The 19,945-nt window shown below is 39.7% G+C and overlaps 1 protein-coding gene across 5 annotated transcripts; it reads left to right on the top strand.

Annotated features, from left to right (window-relative positions):
- Positions 1-772: 772 nt before the first annotated feature.
- Positions 773-17,232, top strand: LOC127633112 (von Willebrand factor A domain-containing protein 5A-like). Of its 5 annotated transcripts, none has more exons than XM_052111982.1 (21): positions 788-928; positions 1,234-1,281; positions 1,734-1,917; positions 3,590-3,792; positions 5,205-5,427; positions 8,995-9,158; positions 9,321-9,435; positions 9,569-9,744; positions 9,828-9,916; positions 10,003-10,147; positions 10,268-10,347; positions 10,431-10,545; positions 10,670-10,828; positions 11,342-11,445; positions 14,316-14,533; positions 14,693-14,782; positions 14,940-14,960; positions 15,086-15,133; positions 15,397-15,533; positions 15,615-15,738; positions 15,869-17,232. In XM_052111982.1, the coding sequence occupies exons 3-21, from the start codon at positions 1,839-1,841 to the stop codon at positions 15,946-15,948; spliced, it is 2,370 nt and encodes a 789-aa protein (XP_051967942.1). In that variant the 5' UTR covers positions 788-928; positions 1,234-1,281; positions 1,734-1,838; the 3' UTR covers positions 15,949-17,232. The 5 variants fall into 5 exon arrangements, with proteins under 5 accessions (XP_051967946.1, XP_051967942.1, XP_051967944.1 ...); XM_052111981.1 differs by having other exon boundaries at positions 790-928; positions 15,394-15,533; XM_052111986.1 differs by lacking the exon at positions 1,734-1,917 and having other exon boundaries at positions 773-928; positions 15,394-15,533.
- Positions 17,233-19,945: the final 2,713 nt, after the last annotated feature.

Genomic DNA, 19,945 nt, shown 5'->3' with positions numbered 1-19,945 from the left:
CCCTGAATTCTACATGACAAATCTTTCTGTAATCATAGACTGATTGTCTCATGACATTTCCATCAACACAGTACAGAGCAGTGAGATGATTACATTAAGAGTTTAATCATATCTCCAGGAAAGGGTTAAAGTGTCTTATAGTTTCACAACAGTGTATCGGTAACATGAGTTAAGCAATATTTGCCCCAACTCTTACTACAGTGTCACTTAAAACTAGTTACATTTAAAAAATATGTGACCAGTTTGCTACAGCTACTATTTTTATTTTTTATTAATTAGCTTTTTACCTTGCATGTACTAATCTCTTCTCATGAAAATATAGTAATCTGACAATGTAGTTAATTCTGTTTAACTAACTGAAATAGTTACTTTTAAAACCACACACAGAACAATATAGTATCTATTGTTAAATTATATATCCTGAGCTACTCTCTAAGTTTGAATATCCCAAAGACTGTCTGAAAAATCTGAGTTTCTGTAGAAAAAGCAACTTTTCACACAGTTATTGTGTTTGCTGTTTTATATATGCTGCTGCTGCAAAAACTTTAATCAGTGATTCAAATGAGTGAGTGTGTGCGCACAAGAATCCAGCATGTAACCTAATTAATATTAATGAGCCAAATCATTCAGCATTCCTGGAACCGGATGACCTAGTTAATATTCATGAGCCAATCCTTCAGCATCCTGGAACTGGATGACTCAATTAATATTCATGAGCCAAGCCTTCAGCATTCGTGGATCCGCCTCCTCCGGTATATATGACTCAGCACACAAACCTGTTCCCGAAATCTGAGAGTCACACCTCTTCCTGAGAGCATCTGTGTCCAGCACAAACTCTTTCTGCATCTTTACTTGTTGACTGAAGTTTTGGAGGATTTTAAGCAGGAGAGATTGTGTCCGATTTACTTTCGCTTTGAACAAAGAACAGGTGACTGTTAAAACGATTCTCATCTTTCAGTTTATAGTATCTTTGTTTTATATCTTGGTAACTCACTAAGTTTATCTTTATTTTACAAATATAATAAAGCACTTATGTTTCTATGACGCATATAATGTGTCGTGTAAAGCGTATTTAAAGCAGGACTTTATTAATGTAGGCTAACTTTAAACAGAGACTGTTTGTCTTCTAACAAATCATTTGAAAAATATAATCAAAACTACAGAAAAATCGAGATTCTGTCTGCACAAGATTAAAATGGTTGCGCAGTGAAAGTGTAATTTCCTGTCTCACAGTCAGAATGGTGAAGTGCTGCGGGCTCGTGTCAGAGACAAATATTCCAGGTAAAGTCAACTGTTTCCATCTTTAACATACATGTGTACATACATGTTTCTTTCATCTCTGTGATGGGCAACTTTGGATTGATTAGTATGGAGGCCTAAACCTGCATAAATAATAAATAAATACATGTAATAATAAAAAAATAAAGGAATAAATGTCTTGATAAAACAAATATAATTAGTTTTTAATTACATTTATTCCTGAATTTATTATTGTATGACTTTATACTTTTATTATTTTCTATATTTATTTATAACTTTATTGTTATTCTTTTTAATTTTTAATTATTTATTCATGTATTTTGCATATTTGTTTATGTGTTCATTTATTTTTTATATTTATTTATTCCCACAAATATTTATTTCCATATTTATATATTCCCATATTTATTTATTTATTTATTTATACATGTATTTCTTTTTACTTTTCTGTGTGCAACATGTAAATGAGGGAGGCGGTCCTTGCGGAGCTCCAGTGCATCATTGGTCGAGAGCTCAATAGTATTATCGGCAGCAGATGGACGTCCCACCGCAGCACCCGCTGACTCGCACAGATTTAAATGTTTTGCAGAGAGTTTAACAATCCAGGATGTGCTTCGACATTCATCCCGGCCTACAGCTCTCCTAAAACATCAATCAGTATGGCAAGCCCTTTTAACATTTAAAAGCTAGATTGGATATGTGTTGCAGATATCTGTAATTCAGATTTGCCTAGTCAAAAAGAACATTTCAGATATCCGAAACTACATTCTTCCTATCCATAATTGTCATTTCAGATATCCACAAAGACATTCTTCCTAGGACAAATGACGTCACTTTTGCATTCATTTGTATGGGGTTTATCATTACAGATATCTACAATTCAGTTGCAGATATCCACTATGTGAATTATGGATATCTGCAACTGAGTTGTAGATATCTGTAATTCCAGTTTGTGATATCTACAATTTGATTCTGACTAGTCATAAACTCCAGTTCAAGATATCTTTAATTCACCTCAATTCAAGATATCTACATGTTCCTTTTCAGATATCTTAAATTAAGTTTTGACTAGGCGAAATTATGTTGTAGATATCTGTAACTGGAATTATGACTAGTCAAAATAACATTGTAGATATCTCAAACTGGAGTTAGGGATAGTCATAATTTAATTGTAGATATCTATTATCAATTTATAGATATCTTGAAATGAATTTTGATTTGAGATATCTGTAACTTTCATTCTGCCTAGTCAAAATGTAATTACAGATATCTCTATCTGTAGATTCGACTGGTCACAGTTACGTTACAGATATCTTGAATGACTATTCCAACTATCCAAAATGTAATTACGACTAGTCAGAAAGACGTTGTTGATATCTACAATGTTAATTCCGGATAGTCAAACTTTCAATCAGCACCTCTACTCTAAATGAAACCGTTATTTGATGTGTGGTTATCCACTTCATTAACATGTCGCGCAACCCTCTAGATATATGTGAAGAGTCAGCAATAGATTTATTTATTTATTTATTTATTTATTTTTATTGCAGAACTTATATATGCATACATATATAAACGATCAGGGAAGTGAAGCATGGTTGTATCTTTTACAATGACAATCATAACAACAGAAATCAATATTATGGATTTGCGGACATCAAAATATGAAGTTATATACATAGAAAAAAAAAAAGAAAAGGACAAGGTTAAATCATATCATTTATGAAACTTGCTCATTTTGTGGTTTTGTTGAAGAAACAGCTCCGCATTTATTTTGTAGTATAACCAATACATCTTGGATTGACTGAAGCTCTTATGTTTATAGTTTACACAATATATGTGACCTGACGTCACATCAAAACACGTCAAGAGTAATCGAGCACACGCTTCCATCTACGATAAACCAATGGTGAGCAGGACACGCCCACATCATTATCATACAAGAGACAGAAATGTAAGAATAAATACAAAAATAAATAAATGTGGGAATATTTAAATATAGAAATAAATACATGTGGGAATAAATAAATATAAAAATAAATGAATGCATAAATAAATAATAATAAAAAACAAACAAATGAAAGAATAAAAAAGTTTTAAAGAATAAAAATAATAAATAAAAAGTGAAAATAATAAATAAAGGAAAAAAAGTCATACAAAAATAAATTCAGGTATAACTTTCATTAAAAACTAATTATATTTGTTTTATCAAGACATTTATTCCTTTATTTATTTTCTTATTATTACATTTATTTATTATTTTTGCATGTTTTGTCCTCCATAGAATAGGAGTGTGTTGTTGAACACAGATGTTTCTGTGTGTCTGTAGTTCCTCTGAAAAACATCGCAGTGGATCTGCAGGTCCAGGATCATATAGTTTCAGTCTCCTCCAGTCTGCAGTATGTGAATGAAGAACATTCTCCTCTGGAAGCCGTGTTTGTGTTCCCTCTGCCCGCTGATGCTGCTGTCTGCCACTTCAGTGCCAAGATCGGAGAGCAAGAGATTGTGGCTGAGGTGCAAGACAGACAGAGCGTGAGTCTAAATACTGACAGACAGACAGACAGACAGACAGAGCATGAGTCTAAATACTGACAGACAGACAGACAGACAGAGCATGAGTCTAAATACTGACAGACAGACAGACAGAGCGTGAGTCTAAATACTGACAGATAGACAGACAGACAGACAGAGCATGAGTCTAAATACTGACAGACAGACAGACAGACAGACAGAGCATGAGTCTAAATACTGACAGACAGACAGACAGACAGAGCATGAGTCCAAATACTGACAGACAGACAGACTGAGCGTGAGTCTAAATACTGACAGACAGACAGACAGAGCATGAGTCCAAATACTGACAGACAGACAGACAGACTGAGCGTGAGTCTAAATACTGACAGACAGACAGACAGACAGAGCATGAGTCTAAATACTGACAGACAGACAGAGCATGAGTCCAAATACTGACAGACAGACAGACAGACAGAGCGTGAATCTAAATACTGACAGACAGACAGACAGAACGTGAGTCTAAATACTGACAGAGAGAGCGTGAGTCTAAATACTGACAGACAGAGCGTGAGTCCAAATACAGACAGACAGACAGAGCGTGAGTCTAAATACTGACAGATAGACAGCGTGAGTCTAAATACTGACAGAAAGACAGACAGACAGACAGAGCGTGAGTCTAAATACTGACAGATAGACAGACAGACAGACAGAGCGTGAGTCCAAATACTGACAGATAGTCAGACAGACAGACAGAGCGTGAGTCCAAATACTGACAGACAGACAGAGCGTGAGTCTAAATACTGACAGATAGACAGAGCGTGAGTCTAAATACTGACAGATAGACAGACAGACAGACAGACAGAGCGTGAGTCCAAATACTGACAGACAGACAGAGCGTGAGTCCAAATACTGACAGACAGACAGAGCGTGAGTCCAAATACTGACAGACAGACAGAGCGTGAGTCTAAATACTGACAGACAGACAGAGCGTGAGTCCAAATACTGACAGATAGACAGAGACAGACAGACAGAGCGTGAGTCCAAATACTGACAGACAGACAGAGCGTGAGTCTAAATACTGACAGACAGACAGAGCGTGAGTCCAAATACTGACAGACAGACAGAGTGTGAGTCTAAATACTGACAGACATACAGAGCGTGAGTCTAAATACTGACAGATAGACAGACAGACAGACAGAGCGTGAGTCCAAATACAGACAGACAGACAGAGCGTGAGTCTAAATACTGACAGACAGACAGTTTGAATCCAAATACTGACAGATAGACAGACAGACAGACAGACAGACAGACTGACTGACTGACTGACAGACAGACAGACCTGTTTGACATGACACTAAGCTTAGTGTATTTCTGTCTGACATCTGTGTGTTTAGCAGTTTTCTTTGTGGATCTGATTGTGTCTCTTGCAGGCGAAGGATCAGTATGATGATGCTGTGAGTTCAGGCCAGCAGGCGTTTCTTTTGGAAGAGAGTGAAGAGAGTTCTGATGTTTTCAGACTGAGTGTCGGGTGTTTGTCACCGGGTCAGAAGGCCACCATCACCATCATCTATGTGATGGAGCTCGCTGTGCAGGCTGACCACGCCCTGCGCTTCTGTCTGCCCGCTGTACTCAACCCACGATACACACCAGCAGGTACAACATTTCAACATGATCTCCAGCATGACAAAATGACATCTGTATGTAGCAACACTCATTCACTGTTCCTTTATAAACTAATGTTATAATGATAGATGACACTTGCAGTGAAAAAGTGAACTTTAACTTCACATATAAAGTACTCATTACATGTAAATCGAAACATTTGTATTTATAATCATAAACTGTGAGATAGAATCCAGACATCAGAAAAAAGTAGAGATTGGGGCAATGGATTTTGGTCAAGGATTTTTTTGTCAAATATGGACTAAAGAGTTTTTGGAGATCCCACACTTTGTAAAAACTATGAATTTAAGTGCACGATCCAAAAATTATAAAAGCCACAGAATGTAGAAGGGATTGCACTCCTAAGTACACTTAATATTTATTTTTTATCTGTTGTCGTTTTCACATAAATGAGGAATAACAGGGTTCTCGACGTGACCATTGTTAGAAAAGATGAATATAATGGTTAATTATACCTGTAGAGAAACTGGTTTTGCAGTTTACCATTTGACAATTCACAATACACGCACACAGCACTAGACAAACAATGCTACAACACAGTGTACATTTATGCAATAGATCATACTTCTGAAGTGGTAATTACGAGTATGTCGTGTTCACGTGCTTTGTTGTCGGAAAGATCAGGAAACATGGACGACGCCAGGTTCATTCATACATATTTCATGAGGAACTGTATTATTATTTTTACTATATTATTATGACACCATAAACATAATAAGTTCTCTTGATGATGATAATGGCATTTTGATAAAATACAAGCTATTTTCACAGTGTAAAAATGTACAACATGCATAGAATATTTGCTGATATCTATAAATGAATATGACCAAAACAGCAAGTGCTAACAATAATCTGTATTTAGAAAAATGAACAAAACCTGTCCTTCAGTACAGAAACCATTCTCTCCTCCACCATGATGAAAGATTTGGACTCTTATTTCGTAATCTCGGGTATCAAAATGAGATTTAGATAGTTAATGAGATAGTTTTCCAGTCATAATTACGACTTGAGGCATCGTGTGCAACTTCCGAGTGGGAAACGTGTATTTACGATAATTCCGATAGTTCAATAAGTTCATATAGAATTGACACAGTCAAAAGTTCAATTCTACAGACTTTCACACACTGTTTCACTTGTGCATATGGTCGTGTGACAATAAAGTGATTTGATTTGATTATTTATTATCAAAATTACTGTAGAAATAAAAGTCTGCTTCATTCTGTTTGTTTTGGATGTTGGAATCAAATTCTTCTGCCTGATGGAAGAAGTACAAATTCTTCCTAGGGGTGGTGTTTAGGATCATCTAAGATTTGAGTTGCTTTGTCTATTGCTCTAGCTTTATAAATATTTGCAAGACCTAGAGATTTTCCTCCTTTTAGTTTATGTGCAGTGATGGTAATCCTTCTTAAACTGTTTTTATGTATTACGTTTACATTTCCAAACCAAAAGATTAAGCAGAAAGTTGGTACACTTTCTACAGTGTTGTGAAAGCAGCACTTACAGTTGAAGTCATTAAAAAAACATTCTAACCACTCCACAGATACTCCACATATATTAGCAAACTATAATTTTGGTGAGTCGTTTAGGACATCTACTTTGTGCATGACACGAGTAATTTATCCAGCTATTGTTTACAGACCGATTGTGTCACTTTTATTTGACTATAACACAATTCCAGTGGGTCAGAAGTTACATACACTAAGTTAACTGTGCATTTAAGCAGCTTGGAAAATTCCTGAAAATGATGTCAAGCCTTTAGACAGTTAGCCGATTAGCTTCTGAATTGGAGGTGTACCAGTGGATGTATTTTAAGGCCTTCAGACTCAGTGTCTCTTTGCTTGACAACATGGGAGAATCTAAAGAAATCAGTCAAGACCTCAGAAAACTATTGTGGACCTCCACAAGTCTGGATCATCCTTGGGAGCAATTTCCAAACGCCTGAAGGTGCCACGTTCATCTGTACAAACAATAGTACACAAGTATAAACACCATGTGACCACACAGTCATCACACCGCTCAGGAAGGAGACGCATTCTGTCTCCTAGAGATGAACGTAGTTTGTGTGAAAAGTGCAAATCAATCCCAGAACAACAGCAAAGGACCTTGTGAAGATGCTGGAGGAAACAGGTGGACGAGTATCTAGATCCACAGCAAAACGAGTCCTATATGGACATCACCTGAAAGGCTGCTCAGCAAGGAAGAAGCCGCTGCTCCAAAACCACCATAATAAAGCCAAACTACAGTTTGCAAGTGCACATGGGGACAAAGATCTTACTTTTGGAGAAATGTCCTCTGGTCTGATGAAACATATATTGAACTGTTTGGCCATAATGACCATGAGATGTATCTGTTTGGCTATTTCTGTGACTTAAAATTGTAGTTTTTTTCAAAAACCATGCGTAGACGTTATTTCCTCATCAATACAAACCTGTACACACATGTTGATCACATATTATTGTAGCCCAGTTTGTGCTGAATACAGTGTTATCAGACTTTAGCCATTAATATGTTTTTAAGCAGCTGAAAAAAGCAGAAATGTCAAAACTTCTCCAGGGCCCAAAACACCTCAGAAGGTTAAAGCTGGTTTCCCCAGTATTCACTTCATTCATAGATTCTGCTTTAATTAATGGCTTGACATCTCCTGCATTAAGAGTTGTCCCAAATAATTTGGATATTGAAGAGAACATTAAGGTTGTTTTGTTAAAGGGGATTTGAATTTTTGGATTTCCAAAGTATGAGGATGAAAACGATGTATCATATTTGTGCTAAATCAGCGGCGTTTGGTCAGTTGAAGGAAAGGATCGATACTAAATGGAGGACTGACCTGTCTGTGCACAGAGATGTAAATCCCTCATGGGGCTGTTTTATAAGAGATGTGGAGAATACTTCACAGTGCACTGGATACGAACACCTTTTGTTTCTACATTCATAGAATGGTTTTACCTGAATGTTCGTTCTGTAAGGCCTCTGACACTGTGTTTCATTTATATTGTGAGTGTTCAAGGCTGGTTCCACTTTTTGTAATATTGGAAGAACTAATTATGAAATTGGGATTTTTTTATTTTTGGTTGTGAGTATAAACAGTCGTGGCGTGAACAGTGTGTGCTTGCCAATTTTTTAATGGGCCAAGCCAAGTTTTCTTTGCTGAAAACACATCAATGTAAAAATATGGGTCAGGAAGTTGTCTCTGTTTAAATCATTGGTAGACTTAGGGTAGCTATTGCATTTGCATATTACAAACAAATTGATGATGTACTTTTTTCAAAGTGAGGTGGGGCGTGAGAGAGGCATTAGTGACACTGAGCGAGTTTGGAAATATAGTTTTTAATTGGTAAAATAGTGTCGTGTTTTGTTGTTTTTCTGTGTATATGTACATGTGTATATATACATTTTTTTTGTTAGTTTTTTGTGTTTTGTTTATGTGTTCTGTAATCTTTTTGAAAATTGTGTAAATTAAAAGTTTTAAAAGTCAAAAGTCTCTCTCTCTCTCTCTCTCTCGCTCTCTCTCTCGCTCTCTCTCTCTCTCTCTCTCGTCAGGTTCGGGTGGTGGAATCGTTTCTGAGGTTTCATCAGTATCTGCCGTTCCGTACTCTCTCTCTCTCAGTGTCCATGTGAGATCTTCAAACCCAGTTTCCAAACTCGAGTCCAACTGCCGTCTGGATCCTGTAGAGTTCCTGAACTCTGATCACACTCATGCAACGGTAATGTGTGTGTTTGTGTGTGTGTGTGCACGAGAGAGAGAGAGAGAGAGAGAGTGTGTCTGTGTAATATAATATAATAATATAATATATTAAGAAGTCTGTAATCATGTGTGTGTGTGTGTGTGTGTGTGTGTGTGTGTGTGTGTGTGTGTGTGTGTGTAGGTGAGTCTCAGTCCTGGTCACATGTTTGATAAAGATGTTGAGGTGTTTGTGTACTACGAGAATACCCATCAGCCCACTGCAGTCGTGGAGGCAGGAGTGGCCACTGCACCACCGGGTAAAAACTCTCTTAAGCATGCTTTATATAATGTATGACATGTAACAAGTATAATTTATATATATTGTGTGCTTATAAAATATGAATGTAATTTCCTTTCACAGCAGTTGTGTTTAATGTCTCTGTATTTCAGGTTCTTTGATGGCCGATCCAGTGCTCATGATCAGTTTGTACCCAGAGTTCCCTGAGGAAGTGATGTCATCATTGGTATCTCAAGGCGAGTTTGTTTTTGTGATTGACAGGTCAGGCAGTATGGACTGCATGATGCATCATGGGGAAGGGGCACATATGCGCATACAAAGTGCAAAGGTAAGATTTGAAATATGATGCATTTATGCTAATGTATGTATTTATGGAAATGTGTTGAGATGTGTACATTTATCTCTCTGTAGGACACACTGCTGTTACTGTTGAAGAGTCTGCCCATGGGATGCTACTTCAATATCTACGGATTTGGCTCTCACTTTGAGTCCTTTTTCCCGTGAGTATTTGGATGTGAAATACACTTCAGAAATGATTTAGTGTCGTTTGGTTTTGGAATGTGTGTGTGTTTGTGTGTGTGAGCAGGCAGAGTGTCGTGTACAGTCAGGACACGATGGAAGAGGCTGTGAAGAGGGTTCAGGAAATTAGAGCAAACATGGGTGGCACAGAGATTTTAGAGCCTCTGAAACACATCTACAGTCAGCCGTGTTTCCCCGATCACCCCAGACAGGTATCACACCTGCACTCCTGCAGATTCTCTCAGGAAATCAAACGTGGATCATGAAATATCACACAGAGAAGGAGAATGTGTCTGCTCAGTGATCATCAGTGATGTTTTCTCTGTGTGCAGTTGTTCATCTTCACTGATGGAGAAGTGTGCAACACTAAACAGGTGCTGGACCTGGTGAAGAGTAACGTCTTCTCTCACAGGTGTGTGGACATGAATGACATTACAATGTTTAATAGTCCATGAGCGGTGATGAGATGTGTTTGAGCTGTTGTTGTGTTGTCAGGTGTTTCTCATTCGGGATCGGTGAGGGTGCTAGTAGCGCCCTCATCTCAGGAATGGCCAGAGAAGGTTCTGGTCACGCTCAGTTCATCACAGGCGCTGACCGTATGCAACCCAAAGTAAGAACATGAGCCTCTGCTTTTACTAAAGAAGTGAAACTATATTTATTTGACATAAAGTAGATAAAATACAGATGTGTGTGTGAATATCTTGAACAGATGTTTTCTTGTTAATATTTATCAGGTGATGCAGTCGCTCAGATTTGCGCTGCAGCCGGCGGTCGATAACATCTCTGTGACCTGGACTCTTCCTGACGGCGTCACTGTCGAAACACTGTCCCCACCCATCCGTGTGCTCTTCCGGGGTCAAAGGGCAATCATTTACGCACAGCTGAAAGGACAGGTGACATTTGAGTCTGTTTAGATTTTAAAGGGTTAGTGGCCCAAATCTAGATTTAGATACATTTATTCACTAACGATCTCTTTTAGGAAAAGAGAAGAAGAAGACACATTAAATGTATGTTTATTCATGTAAAATGACACTTCTGCATCAGTCAAGCATTTATTTTCATGTGGGTGGATTTGTCAAAGATATGATGATATCATTTAGAAAGTCAAGTAACTTTTATTTCTAAAACCCTTTTCACAACACACATCATTTCAAACAGTTTTACAGAAAATCATCAATGAAATGAAACTGTAATATCGATAATGTCTCAGTAAAATGTTAATGGTAATAATTGCACATTGTTTTTTGTTTTTCATGGGTTAGAAATGAAATAAAAGAAAAGAAAATTTATGTAATCTGAATAATAGTCTGAAAAAATGTTAGGTCGCCCTCAAATTTGTTTTTGGACAATCAATTAGCTTAGACTCTTAAATCTTCTTATCTTCATGTTTTTTCTCTCTGTCATAGAGTTCTGGAAGCTGTGAGGGAGCAGTGATGATGAAATACAACCTGAAAAATCAACCAGTGACTAACCAGCTAAACTTCACCCTAAAACCAACCCAAGACACAGGGTAACACACACTCACTCACACACTCTCACACACACACACACTCCCTCTCATACACTCGCACACACTCGCTCTCACCCTCGCACACACACTCACACTCTCACATTCACACACTCGCACACAGACACACTCTCGCACTCACAATCACACACACACTCACAAACACACATGCGCACACACACACTTGTGTAACACGCAGTGTAGATGTGTGTGTGGTGTAACACAGTGTAGTGTAAATGTGTGTGGTGTGCAGTGCAGTGTAGATGTCTGTGTGGTGTAACACACAGTGTAGTGTAGATGTGTGTGTGGTGTAACACGCAGTGCAGTGTAGATGTGTGTGTGTGGTGTAACACGCAGTGTAGTGTAGATGTGTGTGGTGTAACGCAGTGCAGTGTAGATGTGTGTGTGTGTGTGTGGTGTTACACGCAGTACAGTGTAGATGTGTGTGTGTGTGGTGTAACACGCAGTGCAGTGTAGATGTGTGTGTGTGTGTGGTGTAACACGCAGTGCAGTGTAGATGTGTGTGTGTGTGTGGTGTAACACGCAGTGTAGTGTAGATGTGTGTGTGTGTGTGTGGTGTAACACGCAGTGCAGTGTAGATGTGTGTGTGTGTGTGTGTGTGGTGTAACACGCAGTGTAGTGTAGATGTGTGTGTGTGTGTGGTGTAACACGCAGTGTAGTGTAGATGTGTGTGTGGTGTAACACGCAGTGTAGTGTAGATGTGTGTGTGTGTGTGTGTGGTGTAACACGCAGTGCAGTGTAGATGTGTGTGTGTGTGTGGTGTAACACGCAGTGCAGTGTAGATGTGTGTGTGTGTGTGTGGTGTAACACGCAGTGTGGTGTAGATGTGTGTGTGTGTGGTGTAACACGCAGTGTAGTGTAGATGTGTGTGTGTGTGGTGTAACACGCAGTGTAGTGTAGATGTGTGTGTGTGTGTGGTGTAACACGCAGTGTAGTGTAGATGTGTGTGTGTGTGTGGTGTAACACGCAGTATAGTGTAGATGTGTGTGTGTGTGGTGTAACACGCAGTGCAGTGTAGATGTGTGTGTGTGTGTGTGGTGTAACACGCAGTGCAGTGTAGATGTGTGTGTGGTGTAACACGCAGTGTAGTGTAGATGTGTGTGTGTGTGTGGTGTAACACGCAGTGCAGTGTAGATGTGTGTGTGTGTGGTGTAACACGCAGTGCAGTGTAGATGTGTGTGTGGTGTAACACGCAGTGCAGTGTAGATGTGTGTGTGTGGTGTAACACGCAGTGTAGTGTAGATGTGTGTGGTGTAACGCAGTGCAGTGTAGATGTGTGTGTGTGTGTGTGGTGTTACACGCAGTACAGTGTAGATGTGTGTGTGTGTGGTGTAACACGCAGTGCAGTGTAGATGTGTGTGTGTGTGTGGTGTAACATGCAGTGCAGTGTAGATGTGTGTGTGTGTGTGGTGTAACACGCAGTGTAGTGTAGATGTGTGTGTGTGTGTGGTGTAACACGCAGTGCAGTGTAGATGTGTGTGTGTGTGTGTGTGTGTGGTGTAACACGCAGTGCAGTGTAGATGTGTGTGTGTGTGTGGTGTAACACGCAGTGTAGTGTAGATGTGTGTGTGGTGTAACACGCAGTGTAGTGTAGATGTGTGTGTGTGTGTGTGTGGTGTAACACGCAGTGCAGTGTAGATGTGTGTGTGTGTGTGGTGTAACACGCAGTGCAGTGTAGATGTGTGTGTGTGTGTGGTGTAACACGCAGTGTGGTGTAGATGTGTGTGTGTGTGTGTGTGTGGTGTAACACGCAGTGTAGTGTAGATGTGTGTGTGTGTGGTGTAACACGCAGTGTAGTGTAGATGTGTGTGTGTGTGTGGTGTAACACGCAGTGTAGTGTAGATGTGTGTGTGTGTGTGGTGTAACACGCAGTATAGTGTAGATGTGTGTGTGTGTGTGGTGTAACACGCAGTGCAGTGTAGATGTGTGTGTGTGTGTGTGGTGTAACACGCAGTGCAGTGTAGATGTGTGTGTGGTGTAACACGCAGTGTAGTGTAGATGTGTGTGTGTGTGTGGTGTAACACGCAGTGCAGTGTAGATGTGTGTGTGTGTGGTGTAACACGCAGTGCAGTGTAGATGTGTGTGTGGTGTAACACGCAGTGCAGTGTAGATGTGTGTGTGTGTGGTGTAACACGCAGTGCAGTGTAGATGTGTGTGGTGTAACGCAGTGCAGTGTAGATGTGTGTGTGTGTGTGTGTGTGTGTAACACGCAGTGTAGTGTAGATGTGTGTGTGTGTGTGGTTTAACACGCAGTGTAGTGTAGATGTGTGTGTGTGTGTGGTGTAACACGCAGTGCAGTGTAGATGTGTGTGTGTGTGTGGTGTAACACGCAGTGCAGTGTAGATGTGTGTGTGGTGTAACACGCAGTGCAGTGTAGATGTGTGTGTGTGTGGTGTAACACGCAGTGCAGTGTAGATGTGTGTGGTGTAACGCAGTGCAGTGTAGGTGTGTGTGTGTGTGTGTGTAACACACAGTGTAGTGTAGATGTGTGTGTGTAACACGATGTGTTGAAGAGTGGGGAGGTGTAATTGAGGAAAGAGGTTTGTGAGGATTGGAGGTGTGAGGTTCTCCAGACTTATATAAAGCTTTAACGCAGGCCTGGACTACAAACGTGATTGGCTGAATAATTATGACATTTTTGTTTTCCTGAAACATGAGATTTATTGTGCAGTCACTTGGATATTATATTTCAAATAATGTATAGAAATAGAAAAACATTTAGCTCAGGTCATATTTTGTGTATGTGTGTTTCTCAGATAATAAATGTAGAATAACTTTAAGAGCAACATTACTGGTGAATCATGTTTTCTGCGTGCTGTATGTTTTCACAGCATTTGTTTGTGTCGCTGCAGATTGGCCGTCCACCGGCTGGCGGTGCGCTCTGTGATTGGTCATCTGGAGCAGGAGGAGCGAGTGGGAGGTGCAGATGTGGAGGAGATCAAGAGAAAGATGGTGGAGCTCAGCATTCAAGCAGGAGTGAGCTGCGTTCATACGGCCTTCATCGGCATTAATAAAAACAACAGAGAGACTGTGAAAGGACCACTGCTGCAGAGGAGAGTCCCGACACAACGTCAGTGTGTGTTTCATGGAAATGTGTTAATCTTTATGGATGTGCACCGTTTTCAGTATCTGATGTTGAAGAATAATTTTTAAATCTATTTTCCTCTAACATTATGGTTTACATTTGCAATATTAATCTCATCAAAATGTTAAATTAATGCTGTTTCAGATTTATTTGGGATGGGTGGGATGAGGTGTACTGCTATGATGGTGAAGTGTGCCCCTATGATGATGCCAGAAGCCCAAATGATGACGTACGGTTAGGATATATACACTTTCTTCTCAACCTGTTAAAAGTGTGTTTTAGTGTGTCGGTGTGTACAGGTGTGTTTAAATGGGAGATTTTGTTTGTGACTGTGTGACAAACATACAGATTTTTTTAATCTGTATGTGTTTTTCTATTTGTTCTTTCTTAGACATGGTATCTGGCACGATGTGTAAGAGAAGTCACATGATATGACACATAATATTCCTTTCATTCTTTAATATGCATGTGTCCATCTACAGTAAATGTATTTTTCTCAATAACTGAATGTATTGATCTAGATTGTGTTTTTTGCAGGTGGTCCTGCCGCCCCGATGATTGAATGTGATGAAATATCACAGCCGGGTAAATCAACCAATCGTGTTCAGACTTGCACATCAACACTCTAATCATTCAGAATTAATTTTAAATGGTGAAGTTAGTTCATATAATAATGACCAAAACTTCTTTCTGATTTTAATGTTGCCTAAAATGCACATTTCATGTTTATAAAGATCTTTTACATTCAATAATATTTCCTAAAAATGTAGCCCTTGAGGTTCCCCCACATCATTGTTTCCTGTATTTCTCTCCCTCTTCACACCTAAAAAATAACGTGTTTTCAGAAGAGGCGGAACCCCAGCAGGACCCTTTGTTCCAGCTGATCACTCTTCAGAAGGCTGCAGGATTCTGGGAGCTTGGTGCCTCATTGGCTCATGTGATTGGAAAGGCAGAAGATCAGGTGACCAATCAGAAACCAGACAAGGTAATAATTATTAAGTATCAAATACATTCAGAACGTCTGTGTACAGCAGCCAATAACTAATGAATGTGGACGATGTTCCAGGTGGATGGGTCAGTTTGGGCCACAGTTCTGGCTCTGATCTGGTTAAACGGGTTTAAAAAAGGTGATCAGGTTGAATGGCAGTTTATGGCTATGAAGGCGGTGTCATGGATTCACTCACAGAAAGGTGAGAATATTCATCCAGTCAACATTCATGGCCATTGATACTATAGACCAGTTTGATTAAAGGGGTAATTGTGTGTGATTACTTCACATTCTTTTTTAGTGCAAGTAATTCATGTGTGTGTGTGTTTCAGTGGGCACTCTCTCTCAATGTGTGTGTGCTGGGAATCTCCTGCTGGATTGTCAAGTGTCTGAAGACATGCTGGGAATCTAAAGACTCTTTCATATCTCTCAAATAATCTTTCAGTGTGTTTCATATCTCTCAAATAATCTTTCAGTGTGTTTCATCAACATTAACTACAGCTTTTTTGCTGATATAGAGAAACAGAATTTAACTGTAATAACTGACAGATGTATTTATCTTTGTATCAGTTATTATTAAAACTGTCATGTTATGCATGCATTGTTGTATTCAGACCCTTTACTCAGTACTAAGCTGAAGCACCTTTGGCAGCGATTACAGCCTCAAGTCTTTTTGGGTATGATGCGACAAGCTTTGCACACCTGGATTTGAGGATTTTCTGTCATACTTCTCTGCAGATCCTCTCAAGCTCTGTCAGGTGGACAGCCATTTTTAGGTCTCTCAAGAGATGTTCGTTTGGGTCCAAGTCCGGGCTCTTGTTGGGCCACTCAAGACCATTCACAGAATTGTCTCTAAGCCCCTTTTGCATTGTCCTGGCTGTCTGTTTAGGGTCCTTGTCCTGCCGCAAGGTGACGTAACCATAGGTGAGGGTAGGAATGTAGATCGACAGATAAATTGATAGCCTTGCTTTCAGGCTGATATAATGCCTGCATAACTGCTGATGCTGCACCGATCTGTCTGTCAATCTTCCGCCTCAGCAATGGAGGCCTGGAACACGGCCCATTCGTACTCAATGTCCCCATCTCCGAGACAGGGTCTTCTGCCAAGCATTCCCAGAAAACAATTACTATATGTTTGGGCTTCCCAGGTCTGCGCAGCATCTTAGACTCTTACAATGGAATACAGAGACAATCAATTAATTGCCAACAAAAGCCTTCATCAACCAATTAACAAGGACAATTGCATCTCTGAAGTCCATCCTGGATTAACTGCAGAAGTTCACAAAGACATTGGTCATTAATCTTTGTGAGAAATATGAAATTGTACATGCTGTTCTGCTCTGTGTATGTGCTTCTGGCCTTCCATGTGTGTTCAGTTGACCCCAGATGCGGGCTGCAGTGCGCACGTTAGTGAGTCAGTATATTTAGCAACTGCTGACGGTTTTCTTCTCTTCCTCTATATGATGTTCCGCATACTTATTTCTGTGAGGTGATTAGGTCATACTCGTGCTCTTGAGGTGAACAAGGTCAACCATAAGTCTGGCACATCTGCATATGGACCTTTTCCTGTATTACTCCAGAGCACCCATTTCTCCCCCTTTGATCCTGGTTGTCAATTTCCTATTGGCTGATTCTTAGTTCCTTTGTCTTATGAAGAATATAAATAACATGCTTGCTGTAATAAACATTGAGTAGATTGAATACAAACCGAGTGTGTGTGTCATTCTTTCTATTCCCTTCGCAAAGTCCACAGAGACTCAGCCTCATGACTGCGCGTCGCTGGGCACGAACATAGACAGACGGGACCGGGGGAATTGGAGATCGCGACCAGATCCAAAATATTCCTTACAATCTTACAGTTCAAACTAAATCTATGTTTAAACACTGACCCTTAACACTTACTTAGTTTAATCATTTTAAACCATGACTTTAACTATACATAAGTAATTTTCATTGTTTATTTCCCTATAGTAATATTCTGAAATTATAATAAAGCAAAACACTGGATAATGATCACTCTCGGTTGATGTTTCATATGTTACATCCCACTCACATTTCCCTGCTAAATTATTCGACACCAAAGTTAAATCCAATAGTGACATATTCCCTGTATGTACATCTAGTCTTGTCCCTCTCCCATCATTTAAACAAACCATGTCCTTTTCCTCTAACAGTTCTTCAATCACCTCTCCATTTACATCTGTTTTTATTCCTCCCCATAATGTGCTATGTGCATTAAAATCCCCACATATCACTCTCCTATTTCCATCCATTCCTTCGATTTGCATTAAACTTCTCAGGTCTAATTTCTTACAACAATTATAGTAATTAATAATTTTGAGCTCTCCTTCCTTTGTCCAGATCTCTATCATTATAAATTCTTGATAATTTCCTATTCCTATCTCTCTAAATTCTCTTCTCTAATAAATGTTACACATCCACCCCCTACTCCTTCCCTCCGATCATATCTAACACAATAATTTCCAACTAGCTACATTTGGTCTTAACCATGTCTCCTGTACACAAATAATATCGGGTTTACTAGATAACTCTTCTATATACTTCTCACCCCCCATAAGCCACACTGTGATTCCCTCCACAGTTACAACATTTTGGCTGTTCATGATTGCATTGCCCATATTCATGATCTTCTCCACATCTGGCACATCTCTTTCTGCCTTCACATACCTTGGCTGTATGTCCGAATCTTTGGCAGTTGTAACACCTCATTGGTTTGGAATGTATTCTCTAACATTATAACTCAAAAACCCTAACATCACTTTTTTGGGTAGCGATTCCTCTTCAAAATTCAGTACATCATACTCCCTATCTTTCCTCACTCCCTCTCGAGTTATCTGAATCCTCCGAGCACCCTTTAGAATTCCTCCTTTTAGATTTGATTTAATTTCCTCCATTGAAACTCCTACTGGAACTCCCCAAATTACTCCTTTTATTCCACTTATTTTCCCTTTCAACACGACTTGTATTTATTACCCTTAAATCGCCCTATTTCCTCTGTTCTTCATTTCTACAAACAATCAGTAGATTTCCATCTCTCAAAATCTTTACCATATTTATATCCCCAATCTGATTTCAAAAAACTGTTGTCAATTTCAATGGACTCATTGTTGAAATTCCATTCCCACCAAATCTCAATATTATTTTTAATTCCAAACTTTCTCGATCACTCTCTTCCCCTCCTCTTTCATAACTTCCACTTTGTCTCGTTTTCTTTGCCCTAATTCCTCCAAACTTATTCTCTCTTTTCTCCCTCATTCTTCCACTTCCTTGACTTGGTTCCATACTATCATCACTATTAGATTGTCCATTCACAACACAGCTGTGCTTACTCGCCATTGCTTAATTCATTTCATAAATTTTTCCCATTCTTGTTGGCTCTCCATGTTTCTGACCTTCAGTTGATAAACATGCTTTTTTTCGAACACCCAAACCCTTTGTTTTCGATAGTTATCCACCAGCTGCGAACGCTAGCCCGCACAGTGAGCAATCTCAACCGGACAAACTTGGTGGCACTGTCTCCACCATAACAATCCTGACATGCATTGTTAACTGTGGGACCTTATATAGACAGGGGTTAGGATTAGGAGTTAGGGTTGGGTTAGGGTTAGTTTGGGTTAGGGTTAGGAAATTGTAAAATCCTAAGTCCAGGCCCCAAAGGGCCCAGGCCCGGTTGTGCACAGGCCTTCTGTCAACTTAGGGTTAGGGTTAAGTCGCTTCCCGCAGGCCCAAAGTTTCGGCAAGAGGATCAGGCAGAGAGCCCCAGCCACCCAATCCATGCTGCACCAACATACCCAGGGTTTAAACAATTAGGGTTGCGTGAGGTGGGGTCACAAATTGTAGGTTTTAAATTAAAAGGGTTAGAAGTGCAAGGGTAGGTTTAGAGTTGGTTTAGGTGTAAGGGTAGGTTTAGAGTTGGTTTAGGTGTAAGGGTATGTTTTGAGTGGGTTTAGGTTTAGGGTAAGGGTTAGCGGTTAAGGGTTAGGTTTAGGGGTTAGGTTAAGGGGTTAGGTTGAGGGGTTGAGTTTAGGGGTTGGGTTAAGGGGTTAGGTTTAGGGGTTAAGTTTAGGGGATAGGTTTAGGGGTTAGGTTAAGGGGTTGAGTTAAGGGGTTAGGTTAAGGGGTTAGGTTTAGGGGTTAGGTTTAGGGGTTAAGTTTAGGGGTTAGGTTAAGGGGTTAAGTTTAGGGGTTAGGTTAAGGGGTTAGGAAGGGTTAGTTAAGGAGGGTAGGCGCTAACCAGTGTGCACAGGCCATCGATGTCGCTCCCTCGACTGGATTCACTTCTCATTCAGGCCTTGGGGATATATAGTGCCTAATTTCTTGATCCAAATTCTCTCTGCTCTTTTTCTCTGGGGCACGGACCACTGCGGGTTGGCCTGTAGGACCGTGAC

The sequence above is a fragment of the Xyrauchen texanus genome, chromosome 40, assembly GCF_025860055.1.
Source record: "Xyrauchen texanus isolate HMW12.3.18 chromosome 40, RBS_HiC_50CHRs, whole genome shotgun sequence".
NCBI classification, from domain to species: Eukaryota; Metazoa; Chordata; class Actinopteri; order Cypriniformes; family Catostomidae; genus Xyrauchen; species Xyrauchen texanus.
The sequence above is the reverse complement of the archived record's forward strand: the minus strand, read 5'-3'. Positions and strand labels throughout refer to the sequence as shown.

Excerpts from the sequence above, each read along its gene's own strand:
- LOC127633112 (XM_052111981.1), top strand. The coding sequence starts at position 1,839 with ATGTTTTGCAGAGAGTTTAACAATCCAGGATGTGCTTCGACATTCATC. Across the intron at positions 9,436-9,568 it reads AGTGGCCACTGCACCACCGG|GTTCTTTGATGGCCGATCCA; the intron begins GTAAAAACTCTC and ends TCTGTATTTCAG. Across the intron at positions 9,917-10,002 it reads CACTTTGAGTCCTTTTTCCC|GCAGAGTGTCGTGTACAGTC; the intron begins GTGAGTATTTGG and ends GTGTGTGAGCAG.